The sequence below is a fragment of the Pelodiscus sinensis genome, chromosome 3 (assembly GCF_052426305.1).
Source record: "Pelodiscus sinensis isolate ZL-2025 chromosome 3, ASM5242630v1, whole genome shotgun sequence".
Taxonomy (NCBI): Eukaryota; Metazoa; Chordata; order Testudines; family Trionychidae; genus Pelodiscus; species Pelodiscus sinensis.
In genome coordinates, this window is record NC_143054.1 from 66,435,914 (window position 1) to 66,454,410 (window position 18,497).

Sequence of the window (18,497 nt, forward strand, 5' to 3'; positions counted from 1 at the left end):
AAAATACTATAATCTAAAAACAAACAGCTGAAGTGATAATCAAAGCAGTCAGAAAAAGACAAGCATCTACATCTAAGCATTTTAAGATGAAAATCTTTTCACCATTAGCATAAATTATCTTAGTTATTAAAAGTTATCAAACTAACTTTTTCAGCTTTAGAAAATGTTTATGAAAGACTAAAGGGCCAAGTGAAATAAAGTTGCTCTTACTTGCAAAAGTTTACATTGTCCATTAAAAGCCAGTCCCCAGATCGCAACGCCTGAACCAACATTCCATCAACCCATTCAAAAGTGCCATGACTGTTACCATCCACCGACTGAACAAGCTGCAGCCTGAATTGCCGAAATTCTTCCATCAGTCTCAAAAACTCTGAAACAGAGCACATGCTGTAGTCACTGCCTCTACTACTGAACAAGACAACCTTTATTTCAAGTAGAGTGACCAGCTAGTAGTCAACTGAGTAAACTAAATTAGCCACTGCTGGAATTCACATTTCCTTCACATCAAAGGACTATATAATTTATGCCCAAATGTCCATGTGCCCAAGATCTATATGGATGTTAGGGTCTTGCCAGTGTAGATACAGTTGCAAGATTTGGGACTTCGATTCTGCCACATATAACACAGGCTGTCTTTCATTACATATTTGTAAAATATCCCGCACAAGATCCTAATTCTGGCTGCTGAGTAGTAGTGTAGTACATTTGTAAAATAAAATAAATCTGAAGAAACCATCAATAAAGAATCTTCTAAAAGATGAACTGTGTGTTGCCTATGCAGAGTTTCATTGTAGACTGAAAGATAACCAATGAAAAACTAGGAATCATTCTCAACATTTCATTAGATCTATAACTTGACACAAACGCCTGTACTTGGAATATTTAATTTTCAGTGCTTTGATTTCAAATAAGTATTGTACATACCTGCTTTTGAGTAAGAATTTATTTTGTTATTTAGTCTCTGGATAAGTGCAAGTATTCCTTCTAGTTTGTTCACCAGTTCAGTTGTGACATTTCTACTCTCTTCACCCAGAGACTTAGGTTTGAAGTTAAGGATGAAACTGCTCCAAGTACGCAACACAACTTCAGCATCATCCGGGCAGATTTCAGTCAGAAGGAGATTGTCCCTTATTAGTGTCCTCACAAAACTCTCCACTTTCTCTAGCAGGCATTGCCATGGCCGAATGACATCAACCTACAATATTAAGTGGTTACTATATCCAGGCAGCCACACTACACAGATTCTATTCAGTGCTTTAACTCTCATGTCACAACTATTACACATAGTTGAATAAATTACCTTCCCCTCCCCACCCCCAAAATAACATTTACCTGCTCAAATCCACCCAAGAGTTCAGTTGTATCCATAGCACTGTTCATTGCCATAACCTTTAACTGATGACCTGTCAGGTGAGCCAGAAGTTCAACAAGGCTGGTCTTCCCCACTCCTGCAGGACCTACCAATATTACCATCCAGCCCATATGCACACATTTCATTATGGACTCAAGGGGCTGCAGGGAATGATGCAAGAGAGACAGACGTCTGCCTGAGAGAGGAACATAGTTGCCTCGAGCAAGAACTGAGTAGCCGATCTAGAAAGAATGAATAAAACCCATAAGTATGTTGATGGGGAGCAAGGGAGGCAAAAAGAAGAGAAAATAAGAGCTTAAGTTTAAGGTATAAGGAAACTTACTTTTAAATTTATCTTACCTGAACATTATAAGGAGTGATGTGAAACTGTCTGGTTCCCGTATATGGATTAGAATTCTGGCCAAAAACGTCTTTGAATATGGAAATAACCTAGAAAAGCCCAAAAGAAATGCTAAAAAGATGAATCAGCCTAGATTTCTACAGTGTGGGAATTATGTTTTATTTCCACAGAAATTTTCACTGTGAACTACCCAAAAGTCCTCTACCAACATATTCAATTTATCCAAAGAGATCACTTCATCTAACAATGAAATATTGCACATATCAATAGTAACACAAGTCCTGCAGACTTAGCAAACCATAGCTTCCTGTCACAGAATACGAAACACAGAAAGCAGCAACTCTACAAGCAGTACCTTTTTTTTTTAAATTGAGTATAGGCAAAGCAGTCAGTCAGTAAAGCTTCTGAAACAGCGTATAGATGAAAGACAATGCAGATCAAGGAAAACAGAAAGAATGAAACGCAAAGGAAACATGATGAAGCAGCTGTTTGTCACACAAGATTATCTTAGTGTTTGATTAATTTTCAGTCTAGGTTGTTTGGTTATTTTTGTTAAACTATCACAAGGAAAGTATTAGAGGAGGAGAAGCCTGAGTGGTGGAAGACTAACCAAAATAAAATGCATTTTAGGGGAGGAATTTAAGTGAATTTGCTTGGCATTCTAAACAAGAGAGGCTATTTTCAAGCCTTGGGTGTGGTGTGAAGAAAGGCACAGCCAAGTAGGAGAAGACATAAGGTTCAATAAAGCCAAAGAAGCTAACAGAACATAGTAAAGAAGAGCAGTGGTAGATGGTAACAGAATGTAAGTAGGGGTTACACTGTACAACACATTCACATTAAAGATTTGAAGGATGAAGAAACGAAAGAGAAAGCCAGTGAGGAAAACACAAAAACTTGCAACATTAAAAAAAATAAATTGCACTACAGGTTGAACCTCTCTACTACGGCAACATCTGTGGTCTGGCATGATTTTAGTTAGCTGGATATCCACTTATTAAGAGTGTGGCCAAGTTTTCTGTGGTCCCATAAAGTTTGTTTATAGCCATCAGTCCTGGCTCTCAGTGTTCAGTGCTGTTATTTAGCTCTAATTTACCCCAAATGTCTTCTAAGAGCCCAGTAAACAGTGCAAATGTTGATAAATCTTCTGGACAATATTGACCTCTTCCTGTGTTTCAGCAAATTCTCTGGTTCTGCACCAGACAGGTCCCAAAGGTGCCGGACTAGAGAAGTTCAACCTGCACTCACCTTTCCTTCCACTGCTGTTAGCCAATTGCTACTCTAATCCCAAGATCCTGCCACAAACCATTACTAATTAGCTTCCCAGCTCACAACCCTCAGTCCCCACCCACTCATGAAGTTCAGGTCATTCTACAAGAATGTGTAAGATATTTTTGCAGAAATACTTATATTTAATAGATGACCTGAGGAAGGTTTTATACTGTTTCACCCTTGTCAAAGTCCTTTGCTACTGCACTATTCTAGGTTAATATCAACTTAATTATTTATTTCTTACTTAGTTATTGATTGGTATTTCTTCACCAACTCATCTGATGAAGTGGGTTTTACCCACGAAAGCTCCTGGTCCTATACCTTTGTTAGTCTTTGTGCCACAGGACTACATGTTTTTATTAACTTTATTGTATTTCTTACATCAGAGGTTCTCAAACTGGGAGAAGAATGTGAGGGAATGTATTCTGGTGAGGGGTGAGTAGTCAATCTGCCTTCAAAGCTTAACACCTGGAGAGTGGTGGCTTCTGGCCAGTCACCTAGCTCTGGTGCTGCTGCCAGTAGCAGAAATGTAAGAGTCGCAATGCCATACCATGCCACTAATATTTCTGTATTGCTGCTGCTGGTAGCAGCATTGCCTTCAGAGTGGGCTCCTGACCAGCAGCTGCCACTCCCCATTTTGTCTTCAGAGCTGGTATGTGTATATGTGCTTGTATTGTGGAAGGGGAGGAAGAGTAAACCATTACAGACACAAACCAGAGGGCAGTCAGAGGAGAGATATGATCAAATAAGTTTGAGAACCAATGCCTTACATGAATTGCTTTAGAAACATTAGGGTATTCTAAAAGGAAAGCTGGAAAAGGTACATGACAGATACCTGAACATCTGCTTTCACATGCAACAGTAATTTCTACAGTAATTTCAAATTTCATTGAATTTCCAGAGGCATTACTGGAAACATTTTGTAACAGTCAAGGAACAGGGAGTGAGGATATACAGCTCACCTTCTCTTTGTCTTCTTTGGTTCTCATTCTTTCACCATAGACCAAAAATACATGTTGGCCTGGATTATAGCATCCTGGTGACTGGTCAACAAGCATCAGCTGACACCAGCGGAAAAGATCACGTACGTTAAATTCCCAGGGTCCTCCTTTCTGTCCCCACTTCTTTTGAACCATAACCACTTGATCAATCTGCAGGAAGCAGCAGTTCAAAACCATTTTTTAGTCCTCTCACTTATGCAGTTACCTTAAAAATATTTTTGAAAGTCAAGACGACCTGTGCCACTAGGCTCTGCTTATTTAGGAATGAGCTATCTCTGATGTAGGGAACATTGCCAAAGGGAGTCAGAAGCCCTGCTCACTTCACTGTTGCCATCAGGAGCCACCTGGGATCTGCTGCCACTAGATTCAGCCCACCCAAAATGAAGGTGGTTTTTCATCTCCTAAAGCCCTAACATCTTAGTCATTGCATGAACTTAACATTTCTTTTGCATTCTGCCAATATTCTTTGAGGTGGAGACCCGACCACATAATCATTCTACATAAAGCATATAATTAGGCTTGGAAGGATTAAATTATAATTGGTAATGTCAAGTAAATATCAATTTCACTTTACACACACACACACACACACACACACACACACACTTCCATCAATAATTTAAATTTACAGTTAAGCAAAGAAAGAAAAATGCTGCTTGAGAACTTATTGATGTTTGATTTAAGGTCATTTACTCTGTCTATTTTGATGTGTGAGGTTGACAGTTTGTATTTTAACTTTTATAGCTAATAAAGTTTTAAGTTTTTGAATCACAACATTTATTATCATGAACTAATTATTGTGTAACCAATAATTCAATATTTAATTAAATATTTACTATTTAAGAATAAAAACTCCACCATAAATTCCCCCCAACTGTGAAAATTTGACAAAAATTGAAAAAGTGCTTAAAATAAATATCAATACAGGCAGTCCCCGAGTTACGCGGATCCGCACTTACGTCGGATCCGCACTTACGAACGGGGCTCTCTCGCCCCGGAGCTCGCAGGCAGCGGGACTGCCCAGAGCGCAGTGGTCCCACCACCTTGACCACCGGGGCGAGAAAAGCTGCTCCGGGTGCCCCTGGTCTGCTGGGGACCGTCTCAGAAGCGCAGCACCCCACCGCAGCTGCGGCTTTGCTCCCGGTGCCCCTGGTCTGCTGGGGACCATCTCCAGCAGACCAGGGGCACCGGGAGCAAAGCCGCAGCAGCGGCGGGGTGCCGCGCTTCTGAGGCTTTGTTCTGGCAAAGCCTCAGAGGCGCGGCACCCCGCTGCCGCTGCGGCTTTGCTCCCCGTGTCCCTGGTCTGCTGGGGGGAGGGGGGTGCAGCTAGTGCGCCCCCCCCACCCAGCAGACCAGGCTTTTGTTGTGGACCCTGGGGCAGAGCAGCTGGTCAGTTTCAGCAGCAGCTGAATCAGGACACCTGGGGCAGAGCAGCTGGGGTGCTGCCGGGTTGGTCCAGTAGCGCCGAGGAGTGGCGCTACTGGAGCAACCCAGCAGCACTCCAGCTGCTCTGCCCCAGGCGTCCCCAAGTCAGCCACTGCTGAAACTGACCAGCGCTGACTACAGAAAGCCCGAGGCAGAGTTGCTCTGCCCCGGGGTTCCTGGAATCAGCTGCTGATTAGTTTCAGCAGCAGCTGACTTGGGGACGCTTGGGGTTCTTAAGTTGTATCTGAATGTAAGTCAGAACTGGCGGTCAGTTTCAGCAGCAGCTGAATCTGGACGCCAGTTCCGACTTACATACAGATTCAACTTAAGAACAAACCTACAGTCCCTATCTTGTACATAACCCGGGCACTGCCTGTATTGTATGTAGAAATTATAAAAAAAAATGAATACAGCCAAGCCCACATAATATATATTCTTTTATCTCTTTATACTTCTCTTGGCTAACGGTCATCTATTTTATATTCCCACCTATAACGAAAGAAAAACCACCTCAGATAAAATTTGTTCAGTGGACTTTATCATAACGTCAAGTTAAGTGCAACGGGAGAGTAGATGTGTTCCTTTCCTCCAGCTTCCTCAGATATGGCCAAACAGGGATAACTATTTGGTTTTTTTAGAAGCAATTTGATAAGCATGCCAAAAATCGGATCTTTGTCTGCAGACCAGTCTAACCCTAATGACTCGCTAAAAGGGATATTTTCTGCACTAAAAGTCTAATTCAAATTAGTCTAATTTCCAAAGACTTTTACAACATACTGTGGATTTAGAAAAAGTAAATCTGAAAAGGTTTAGGACACTCATGTGCAGAACAACTGGCCTTAAGACAGGGATGGGCAAGAGGTGGCCAGCGGGCCAGATCTGGCCCACCAAGCCACCAGGATCCAGAAAGCAGCTGCCTTGCAAGGACCTTTAGGCAGAGAGCAGCTCACACTTTAAACAGCTGGCTGCTTTCTGCTCTGGATGGCTGGGGAAAGAGGAGGAAGGCTTTGCACCTTCCGCCACCCTCCCCAAGCAAAATCTCTCAGCTTCCATTGGCCAGTTTCTGGTCAATAAGAGCTAAGAAATTTTGTTGGTGGCAGGGGCAGCATGTGAAGCCTCCCTCCCTCCCCCGCAACATGCATGGAGCAGACAGCCTATTGAGACTTCAGCAGAGAGGCAGTGAGACTGCCTCAGGTTCCTGCAGGGCTGCTGGCTGGAAGCCACATAGGTAAGCATCTCCCAGCTACAGCCTACCTCTCGCACTCCACTCCCTCCGTCTCCTCCTGAGCTACCTGCCCCAGGCCATCATCCAAACCCATTGTACCCCTTTCCCCTAGATCACAACTCCTTCCCAGACCCTACAACCTCTCCTAGATACCTCCAGCAAGCCAGAACCCTCTCCTGCATCCATACCCCCATGTGAACCCTGCACCCTATTCCCCTGCCCCAGATCACAACCCCCTCCTTCACTAAAACTCCCTCTCAGACCTCACACCCCAGTTACCTACTGCAAGCTCCCTTCTGCACCCAACCTCCATCTCAGATTCTGCACCTCTCCCACAGAAGTGCAGCCCTTGACAACTTGCCAAAATCTTGGCATGCCCCCCCCCCCATTATACATTTTTGCCTAACCCTGCGTTAAGCCCTAAGCAAAGCACTTGTATTATTTGTATCTCAAGACACACACAATACATTAGAAGCTGTTGAATACCTATTAAAATATACTAAATTTTGGATGTTGGTTATCTTTATCTATTGCTGGAAAGGATTTGCCCATTAAGGTCTTCTCTTTTTATAGCAACTTATTGTTCCCTAAATATATTAAAAATATTATGTGCCTCAAAAGTTTCTATTGCTCAAAATTTCTACTTTTACTAGGCTATATTCCCATTCACAGGATTCTACGATAAATAACGGAGTTAAGTCCAGAAACAGAAAGTAACTCAGTTTAGTAAAAACAAAGCTTCAGTTTTCCTTAATGTTTCTAGCATAACCCACACTCGGTGAAAACAATTATTTTTCAAATTCACTTAACAACACTGTCATCCCAAAACTACTCTATAGATTATATTTAAAAACTTCTTCTCATTCCTCCTACTTCAGACAACTGTTTGCATCAGTACAAACCTGAATAGTAAACATATTTTACCTTGTTATTGAAAGCAACCATTTTAGCAATAATATTTTTGTCAATGGCAGGAAACAGGGCATTCCCAATGAATTCCATATCTTCACTTGAAAGTGGATCAACATACACCTGGCAGGACCAAGAACACATGGAGGAAGTTATGTAGTGTCAATGTGGGTTTCGTCGCAAGAAGGCCACCCTTCCCTCCAAAAAAATTCATAGGCATAACCTGAAATGAATGCATGACTTGCCTGTGTAAATCTATTAAGAAAGGATTTGGGCAGACCCTTTCTTCCACCTCCTTGTCTGTAGGGATTCTGGCATCCAAAGATCTTAGTCTTCTTGTGTTGCACATGAAAACTCATTCCTAATTCTGGGACGTAAATCTCTGCTCGATGGTCAAAGCAGGCATTTAATCCTTCTAATACAGACTGGGAAGCCAGATTCAACTATTTAAAAAAAGAAAGAAGATAAAATAATACTGCTTAAACATGGCCTCCACTTTAGCAGGCTGTAATTTAAATGCAAATGTCATTGAACTTTCCTTGCCTGTGCAAAACATGTCCAAACATGGTCATCCATCATTACACAGAGCTAATGAGTCCCATGTAATGACACTGTGCTAGTAAATGCAAAATAGGAATGTGAACATGTACCCATGTATTCTGCTCATTGGTCAACCCTCAGTTACCCACAGTGCGGGGGGGAGGAGAAAGAGGAGGAAATGGGAGCCTTTAAACTGGCTCCTTGCTAGCACTGCTCCCACCCCACTCTGCCTGTAAACGTGTAACTGCTAAAAAAGCAGTTACACGTTTACAAAATTTAACTCTTTTTAACATCCCCAGTGCAAAGTTTTTCTGTTCTATTTGACTTCTTCCATCATGCCATCACCAAGGTACCTGAACACTGCTGCATTATAAATGTCTTTTTTCAAGCATTCATTTTCTTCTTTTGAACTGTAGGTTGAACCTCTCTAGTACGGCATCCTCGGGACCTGACTGGTGCCGAACCAGAGAATTTGGTGAACCTTGGGAGGTCAATAATGTCTGGGAGCATTACCAACATTACCAACTTCCACTGCTTACTGGGCTCTTAGAAGACATTTAGGGGCAAATTGGAGCTAAACAACAGCACAGATCACTGAGACACAGGACAGGTGGCTATGAACAAGCTTTATGGGACCACAGGAAACTTGGCCACATCTATGTTAACTGGATATCTAGATAACTAAAATCATGCTGGACCACAGATGCTGCTGGACAAGGGAGTGCCAGATTAGAGAGGTTCAACCTGTATTTTCATGCTACTCCTAAATCCTCAGATTAAATGTTTTAAGTTAATAAAGTCAGTTGAGAGAGTTATATTACACATATAGTTAAATATTGTGTTTTGCACAACAGAGGAAATGAGGGTTTTTTAAAAAACAGCTAAAAACAGTTTATTTTCAAAATTTCATACTTAATATAACTGTAATCCCGGTCTCCATGAGGATTGCACACTTTGCATACACAACATCTGTTTAAAGAAATAGCTTGCATTCAGAGTTTAAGGTTAATTTTTTTAAGAGTGCTTAAGCGACTTGGGTATCTAAGTCCATTTTGAAAAGTGACTGAAGACTTTTAGGAGCTTAAATCAGTGGAATTAGGAACCTACCTCTCTTCTTCAAAGATGATTAAGGCTCTCCCAAGCAAGTAATTTAGTTGTTTATGAAAAGTTTAGCCTAAAAACATAAATCAGCACCTCCTTTTTCCTAAATACTATTTTATTGGAAAAACTTAAACAAAAAGTCTAGTAGCACTTTAAAAGACTAACAAAACATATAGATGGTATCATGAGTTTTCGTGGGCAATAACCCACTTCTTCAGATGACTGGAGTCTATTTTATTAGTGTACCAGGTTTACATTCACCTCATCTAATACAATCCAGTGTCCACCCTTTAATGCTGCAAGCAGGGGTCCATCACGCCAGGCAAATTCTCCTCCCTTTCCACCTTCCACAGGCAAGTCTGTCCCAAACAAATCTGTCACATCCTTTGGGAAATAAAGGAAAAAAGCTAATATTTACAAATTACATAAAGGTTACCAGATCTGAAGTCTGCTTGGCATTTTTGCTGTTTTTTTAAAAAGCTGATATCTATGTATGCATTTAAAATTGGCAATGGTTAAAAAGAAGATTTCTACATTTTCCATATTAGAATTTCAGTGACCAAGCATAGCATTCAATAAAACACTGCAAGAATACAGATGGCAACCTCTAACAAAGCCTATGGGCTTGTCTCCACTACCTGGTAGATCGACAATGAGGTGATTGATCCACTGAAGTCAATTTAGCAGGTCTAGTGAAAACCTGCTAAATCAACCACCAGTCACTCTCCTATCCTCTCAATATGCCACCAGAATCAGAAGAGTAAGGGGAATCAACGTGAGAGTTTCTCCTGTCAACCCAGCATGGAGTGGACCCTGCAGTAAGCAGATCTGAGCTACGTCAACTTGACTTATGCGAACGTAACTCAAATTGCATTGCTTAGATCAGCTTTTCCCTGTAATGTAGACCTGCCCTATGACTAGAGAAAGTACAGCAGCACAGCTGCACTGATGCAGACGTTCAGCTGTAAGCTCTCTGTGTAGCTGCTCTAAGTCAATGGGAGAGAGCTCTGCCATCAACTTAATCAATCTACCCCAACAAGAGGCAGTAAATATGTTGTCTGGAAAGCTTCTCCTGCCAACATGGCGCTGTCCACTCTGCCTTTAGATTGGCATTAGTAATGCATATAAGGGGGGTGGCTAATTCACACCTCTGAGCAATACAATTCATGTTCACTTAAGCTATAGTATAGTCATAGTCTAAGTTTTTCAAATAACTATACAGGAATCAATCTATCTGTAGTGTACGTGACGATCATCTTATTGTAATCAGCATAGCACCCAGTTTCTGGAAATAGCTGCTCTCTGCTCTTCCATGACACTCCACTCCTCATTAATTTAATCTCAAGACAGGTAAGGGAAGCAGAACACTTATGAATAAGCATCTGAGCTTACAAGTGTAACCACTCATGCTTCATAAAATAAGAAACCAAAGCAATATTTCACATGTGTATCTACATTTACCCTACCGTTTGCTCAGACAGGTTTATTCGAACAAGGCAATTTCCTGACGCTTTCGCCAATGCTGCTACTAGACTGGTCTTGCCCACACCTGGAGACCCCTCCAAGAGAATAGGTTTGTTAAGCTGTAAGGCTCTTAAAACCCTTTGTGCATTCATTGCTGTAGTTCCTGCATTTAAAGCATAATCTGAAACCATGTTCCTCTGAAAAACAGGTCCTAAGATGAAAAGAAAGCAAAACAAATATTAAGTCACAGACTATATGTGAAAGACATTTAGAATATTTTAGACCACATTTTCTGAAGAACTTGCTTATTACTTTTTTCACTCTTCTACAGTGCATGATGGACTATAGGTCACTAACTAAATTATATATCAAACATTTATTCTCACAAATTAGGCAGATGTATTTAGTGTTTGATACTCAGTTCCACCTTAGCCCAGGCTCCATTTGTTCATGCATGCACAATTTTGCTCATAAACACATGCACATACCAATGTGTTTTGGTACATAGAATTCTAAAACCTGAAGGTGTTCATGAACCTAACCAGAGAGTGGGGTCTGAAAATCAAGCCTATAAAAAGCTCTGTTTGATTTATAACTGGCTGCAGGTGTAAAATTAGAGGCAGCTTTTTAAAAATTTGGCTCCATGTATTACAGGAAAGTTTATGAATCTGTTCATACATTGCCAGTTTTGTGAGCCAAAGGTAAATGCCCTGTCATCCAGGCATTTTTTTTTAAACTCTGGTTATAGAACATAGCCTGGAGAAAGCATTGGGTCTCTTGCCCATCAGAAACCTTTGCTTTTAGAGCTCATTGTAATTTCAATAGTAAAATACCATTTCTCAAGTATGTAAGGTGTTAGACACTACCCTTCTTTAAAGGGTTTGATATTTGTTTCCTAGGAAAGATGGATTCTCCCCTTTTGGATGCCAGTTCTCCTGTTAAAAAGTGAACTATGTATAATTCTGTCCAGGATTATATGATTGCATGAATTTATAAAAGCCTATTACCATGATTTTAGATGTTCCAAGTTAGGCAATGGCCATAATACTATAGGGATATGCTATACTATAAGGATATGCTCTTAACTAGAGCATATCATAAGGTCTGTAGCCTGCTTCAAAACAACCAATTCATTAATATTTTATCAGGATTACATACATCATTTTAGTTTCCACAAATGTGCAAATAGACAATACTGTACAACTGACACACATCCTAAATACATATGAAATAAGCTGAACATAAAAGACAAATCAATACAGGTGACTTTAAATTTTATTAAAATATGTAGAATCTGTTTAGTCCTCACAAGGTTGTGCTAAAGCTTGTGCTAAAGTTTTTGTAGACTACTTGCATAATAAGGCTGGGTACCACTGCTCCACATTGTGCCTTTTTATAAAGTAAAATTTAGCCAAATTATTTCAGAGTCAGCACTCGTTAATCCATCATTCTTGTTCATCTTAGCACATTTCTCCTTACTTATATACCCTGAAAACAATCCATCCTTCCAAAAGAATGTGTGTTATATGACAAACTTTTTATTTAGAACTCTTCCATTGATTTTTATATTAGAGCTCTCCATCTGTCTACACATTTATTTTTGTTTAAATAAAATCTACATACCTGCTGCCTAAAGAGACTTTACATCGGTAAAATCACAATAAAAATGTATAACCCTGCCAATACCAGCTCAACCAAAAGGACACTCTAAATTTATAACTCCCATGACAACCCAGTAAAGAGATGCATGATAAGGTAACATCTCCATGCACTTAACTTACCAGTCATTAAAAGCATGCACAATTTAACTCAGGCAGAGGCTTTGCTCGAAGAGTTAGCAACAACTTCTAGTCAAGTTGCCCCAAGTGAAATATCCTGTCTTATTCCCTGGCATGCAAAAATAGTTACAGAAAAGCATCTTTAATTTCATTAGTGATATGAGTATGAAGGGAGAGTGAGCTCTTTCGTAGCCAGGACCCAGTCTATATATAAAGCTTCAGAAAAGCCAACATCTCCAGCCTGGACATACAAAAGCCCCTGCAGCATAAAAAAGCATGGGTGCAAGCATAATCAACATAGTTAACATGTAGGCTACTGTGTCCAGCACTACCCAAATATTTCTGGAGGTCTTCAGAGGTGCATTAGAGTCACCTGATCTAGAAAGTGCCAAGGACTGCATCAGATACCACAAATCACAACTTCCTAATCAGGTGCAGATAGGAAAAAAAATATTGACACTTGGATCAGAGACGGTAGGAACAGATAAAGGGTTCAAATTAATCCCTAAGCAGAAGACCTCTAATTAAGGGAAGGGACACACACAGCTTCATAGCAAATGACTCCTCCCAAGCACAGAGCAGTTCTTCTATTATCTACTAGCATCACCCCTCTTTTTTCTGGGTTAATAAAGTCACTGAACAGACAGGTGAGTGTAGTGGATCACCAAGAGATGCATGAGCCAAGAAAATCCATGCAGACAGACACTATCATTCACTGAAATAAAACCCTTGGCTCAAGGAAATCAGAAGTTTCAAAACAACAATAAAGCCACTTCCTCAAAACCTTCTCAATCACAAACTACAAAAAAGTCTCAAAACTAGGGTTGTGAACTCTGATTGAAGCTATTCTGGGAGATTTGTTCCCCCAAACATGATGTAATTTTTTAAAAAACACCTATTAAAATCTACCAGATTGCTTTCAATAGTCACTAGGAGATTGATGTCGATTCCGGGAGACTCGAGGGCAAGCCTGGAGGGTTGGTAACCCTACTCAAAACCCACTGATAATTTAGAGGACTACCCATTTTAAGAAACGGTTTCTTATACAAGGGCCCTATGACCACTTGTCTGACAAAAGCTGAGAAAACAGTTTCACTCAACAATTGACCCAAAGTTTGATTGGCTTGTATCAGTGTTTAAAAGAAAGACATCTTCTTGTCCTAACCAGCCCAAGAACAGAATGGTCCAAATAAGAATATCTAGGTTCTTGTATCTTACTCAGCTCTATGGTTTCCAGATACTCTCCTTTGGAATTCTAAGGGTGCAGTGGATCAAGTTGCTGAGTCTCCAACAGTGGAGCTATAAGGCAGATTCCCATGGCTTGAAAGGTGAGCATTGACTGCCCTTGGAACAAAGCTAGTAACTGATCGGGTCAAGGAAAGCAAGATATCATTACACTGAGGTCAGGTTAATTGAAATACGCCTGAAGCATTCACTCAAGGTATAATAGAAGAGTTGCTTACAGATGTGGCTTTCTAAAAAGGATGGAACAATTATATTACATACGCTTGGAAATACTCTGCAGCACTTTTATAAAAAAGAAAAGAATTATATAATACTAGGACTGGAAGGGACCTCGAGAGGTCATCGAATCCAGTCCCCTACCCTCATGAAAGGGCCCAGTACTGTCTAGACCATCCCAGATAGATATTTATCTAACCTACTCTTAAATATCATCACAGATGGAGATTCCACAACTGCCCTGGGCAATTTGTTCCAGTGTTTAACCACCCTTACAGTTAGGAACTTTTTCCTAACATCCAACCTAAACCTCCCTTGCTGCAGCTTAAGCCCATTGCCTTTTGTTCTATCCTCAGGGGCCAAGATGAACAAGTTTTCTCCCTCCTTATGACACCCTTTTAGGTATCTGAAAACTGCTATCATGTCCCCTCTTGATCTTCTCTTTTCTAAACTAAACAAACCCAACTCTTTCAACCTTCCTTCATAGGTAATGTTCTCTAGACCTTTAATTACTCTTGTTGCTCATCTCTGGACCCTCTCCAATTTCTCCACGTTTTTCTTGAAATGCCGTGCCAAGAACTGGACACAATACTCCAACTGAGGCCTAACCAGCACAGAGCAGAGTGGAAGAATGACTTCTCGTGTCTTGCTCACAACACACCTGTCAATGCATCCCAGAATCATGTTTGCTTTTTTTGCAACAGCATCACATTGTTGACTCACATTTAGCTTGCGGTCCACTATAACCCCTAGATCGCTTTCTGCTGTTCTCTTTCCTAGACAGTCGCTTCCCACTTTGTATGTGTGAAACTGATTGTTCCTTCCTAAGTGGAGCACTTTGCATTTGTCTTTATTAAACTTCATCCTGTTTACCTCAGACCATTTCTCCAATTTGTCCAGATCATTTGAATTATGACCCTATCCTCCAAAGCAGTTGCAATCCCTCTCAGTTTGGTATGATCTGCAAACTTAATAAGCGTACTTTCTATGCCAATATCTAAATCATTGATGAAGATATCAAAGACAGCCAGTCCCAAAACAGACACCTGCGGAACCCCACTTGTTATACCTTTCCAGCAGGATTGAGAACCATTAATAACTACTCTCTGAGTATGGTTATCCAGCCAGTTATGCACCTACCTTATAGTAGCCCCATCTAAGTTGTATTTGCCTGGTTTATTGATAAGAATATCATGCGAGATCACATCAAACGCCTTACTAAAGTCTAGGTATACCACATCCACTGCTTCTCCCTTATCCACAAGACTTGTTATCCTATCAAAGAAAGCTATCAGATCGGTTTGACATGATTTGTTCTTTACAAAACCATGCTGCCTATTACCTATCACCTTACCACCTTCCAAGTGTTTGCAGATGATTTCTTTAATTACTTGCTCCATTATCTTCCCTGGCACAGAAGTTAAACTAACTGGTCTGTAGTTTCCTGGGTTGTTCTTTTTTTCCCTCTTTATAGATGGGCACTATATTTGCCCTTTTCCAGTCTTCTGGAATCTCTCCTGTCTCCCATGATTTTCCAAAGATGATAGAGGAGGTATCTGAGCCTCTGGCTATCAGCTCCTTGAGTATTCTAGGATGCATTTCATCAGGCTCTGGTGACTTGTGGGTATCTAACTTTTCTAAGTGATTTTTCACTTGTTCTTTTTTTTATTTCATCTTCTAAATCTACTCCCTTCCCACTAACATTCACTATGTTAGGCATTCCTTCATCAGACTTCTCGGTGAAGACCGAAACAAAGAAGTCATTAAGCATCTCTGCCATTTCCAAGTTTCCTGTTACTGTTTCTCCCTCCTCACTGAGCAACGGGCCTACTCTGTCCTTGGTCTTCCTCTTGCTTCTAATGTATTTATAAAAAGTCTTCTTGTTTCCCTTCATACCTGTAGCTAGTCTGAGCTCATTTTGTGTCTTTGCCTTTCTGATCTTGCCCCTGCATTCCTGTTTTGTTTGCCCATATTCATCCTTTGTAATTTGTTCTAGTTTCTATTTTTTATAGGACTCCTTTTTTATTTTTACATCATACAAGATCTCGTGGTTAAGCCAAGGCAGTCTTTTGCCATATTTACTATCTTTCCTACCGGGCAGAATAGCTTCCTTTTGGGCTCTTAATAATGTCCCTTTGAAAAACTGCCAACTCTCCCCAGTTGTTTTTCCCCTCAGTCTTGATTCCCATGGTACCTTACCTACCAGCTCTCTGAGCTTACCAAAATCCACCTTCCTGAAATCCACTATCTCTATTTTGCTGTTCTCCCTTCTACCCTTCCTTAGAATTGTGAACTCTATGATTTCATGATCACTTTCACCCAAGCTGCTTTCCACTTTCAAATTCTCAACCAGTTCCTCCCTAGTTGTTAAAATCAAATCTAGAACAGCTTCCCCCTGGTAGCTTTTTCAACCTTCTGAAATAAAAAGTTGTCTCCACCGCAGTCCAAGAACTTATTGGATAGTCTGTGCCCCGCTGTGTTAGTTTCCCAACATATATCTGGATAGCTGAAGTCCCCCATCACCACCAAATCTTGGGCTTTGGATGATTTTGTTAGTTGTTTAAAAAAAGTCTCATCCACCTCTTCCACCTGAGTGGTAGCCTGTAGTAGACTTCTAGCATGACATCACCCTTGTTTTTTACGCCTTTTAGACTAACTCAGAGACTCTCAACACTTCCATCTCCTACGTCCCTCTCCACCTCAGTCCAAGTGTGCACATTTTTAATATATAAGGCAACATCTCCTCCCTTTTTTCCCTGTCTATCTTTCCGAGCAAGCTGTACCCTTCCATACAAAGATTCCAATCATGTGTATTATCCCACCAAATTTCTGTGATGCCAACAATGTCATTGTTGTATGCATTTATTAGCACTTCCAGTTCTTCCTGCTTATTACCCATATTTCTTGCATTTGTATATAGGCAACTAAGACACGGATTTGATCTTGCCTCCCAGTTTTGCCCTGACCCTTCTCTCTCTCTGCCATGATAACCCACGCTCCCTCCCATTTCTGACCCATCTTCCAGGTCTCCATGTTCTTCACTTACCCATTGGCTTTGCTCACCTGTACCCGTCAAAAAGAGATTGTCTTTGTTTTTAAGAACCCATTATGAATTAGTGCGCTTCCCTACATACTAGGGCTAATACTTGATAAGTCATTAAATACAAAACATAGGATGAATGTTCCCCAGCCCCAAAAACACTTACCTCTTGGTATAAAAAATGGATGGATTCCCATGAAATTTTCCATCCATATAAATTCCTTCTCCTTTGTTCTGTCGTAAATCCTCAGTTCATCCTTCTGATATTCTGTAAGCTCAACAATAGTGCAAAGTTTCTCACATAAGAATTTCAGACATTTTTCACGAGCTGATAAGGCAGTATCAGTTGAGCAAGATGTTGTACCTTTAATAATGAAAACAAAAGGAAGTGAAATAAGATTCCCAACATCAGCCAGGTGACGCAGGAGTCCTAAGGAAATGTAGTATGTAAGCATGTATCACCAGAAATATACACAAGAGGAAGGTGTTTTATTTTGCAACCTTAGTGTGCTTTTAATGTAGTTTTGTGTACATGCAGTGGGTAGCACTGTAACTCACTGAATTACTTGAAGTCCTTGCTGTTAAAAGTGGTGAGCAAAAACATGAAATAAAAAAAAAGGTCAAGTGGGGAGGAAGGGAGAGGGAGAGGGAGAGAGAGAGAAATTATGACCTGCTCCAAATCACCACACCTTTCTTTTAACCCAAACAAGCACTCATATATCAAACATAATTAACAATATCAATTTTATTAAAAATTGGTATAAAAAATTAAGTTAAATATAGTCCACTATTCTGATAAGTACTGATGACCTACCTGAACCTATTCCATCAATGTATACTAGGCATGCAGCATGGACAAAAGATGCCATGGGAGAGATGTAAAATAGGCTGTACTCCTCATCTTCTATCATGACATTCATAAAGTTAACCCACGATAAGACATCCCGGACACTGAGAATACAGTGACGCCCAAAGTCATGGTTGGTTAGCCATTCAATAAAGTCCATCATCAGCTCAGCTATGTCTGTCCCTAAAACATTTAAAAAAAAAAAAAAGAGATGCTGTAATTATAAATATAATTATATAGGTCACTTCTAGCACAAAGCTGTGTAACTAGAACCTGGAGATAGAGAAATTAAGTCCTTCAGATTTGTTTTAAAAAATATTTGCACTCAAGTGTTCATGAAAAAAGGAGAGAAGAGTGAAGATCAGATGTATATAATCTTCCACAATACACTCTGAAAACTAATACTTTCACAAAATTTATAACATGCATTTTATATACAGCATAGGGCAAAAAAAAAAAGTCACACTGATATTAGGAATTAATGAGATTTAGTTATTGAAATCAAGCTTTCTTCAGTAAAACACAGAAAGTTCTTTCTTCAAGAATGGATCCCAGATATAGAATTGTGAGCAACAGATGAACTGGTTATTCAGAGTAAAGTAGACTATTAACATGCAAAAGCACTAGTACTGTCATTTCTACAATACTTACAACACAATTCAGCAATTTGGCATAAGTAGTTGATCTTCAAAAAGATGGCCTTTAAAATTGCATTGAAGAACTTC

General features: G+C 40.2%; 1 protein-coding gene across 1 annotated transcript in view; it reads right to left on the reverse strand.

Annotated features, from left to right (window-relative positions):
• Positions 1-18,497, reverse strand: part of MDN1 (midasin AAA ATPase 1) — a 162,752-nt gene that overhangs the window by 85,376 nt on the left and 58,879 nt on the right. The window contains exons 34-44 of the mRNA XM_075923877.2: positions 17,740-17,955; positions 17,092-17,289; positions 10,649-10,857; positions 9,444-9,566; positions 7,787-7,984; positions 7,557-7,664; positions 3,944-4,132; positions 1,712-1,801; positions 1,333-1,593; positions 925-1,195; positions 211-370 (exon numbers count right to left, since the gene is read on the reverse strand). Of these exons, the coding sequence (XP_075779992.2) occupies positions 211-370; positions 925-1,195; positions 1,333-1,593; positions 1,712-1,801; positions 3,944-4,132; positions 7,557-7,664; positions 7,787-7,984; positions 9,444-9,566; positions 10,649-10,857; positions 17,092-17,289; positions 17,740-17,955 (2,023 nt within the window). The remainder of the gene's footprint in view (positions 1-210; positions 371-924; positions 1,196-1,332; positions 1,594-1,711; positions 1,802-3,943; positions 4,133-7,556; positions 7,665-7,786; positions 7,985-9,443; positions 9,567-10,648; positions 10,858-17,091; positions 17,290-17,739; positions 17,956-18,497) is intronic.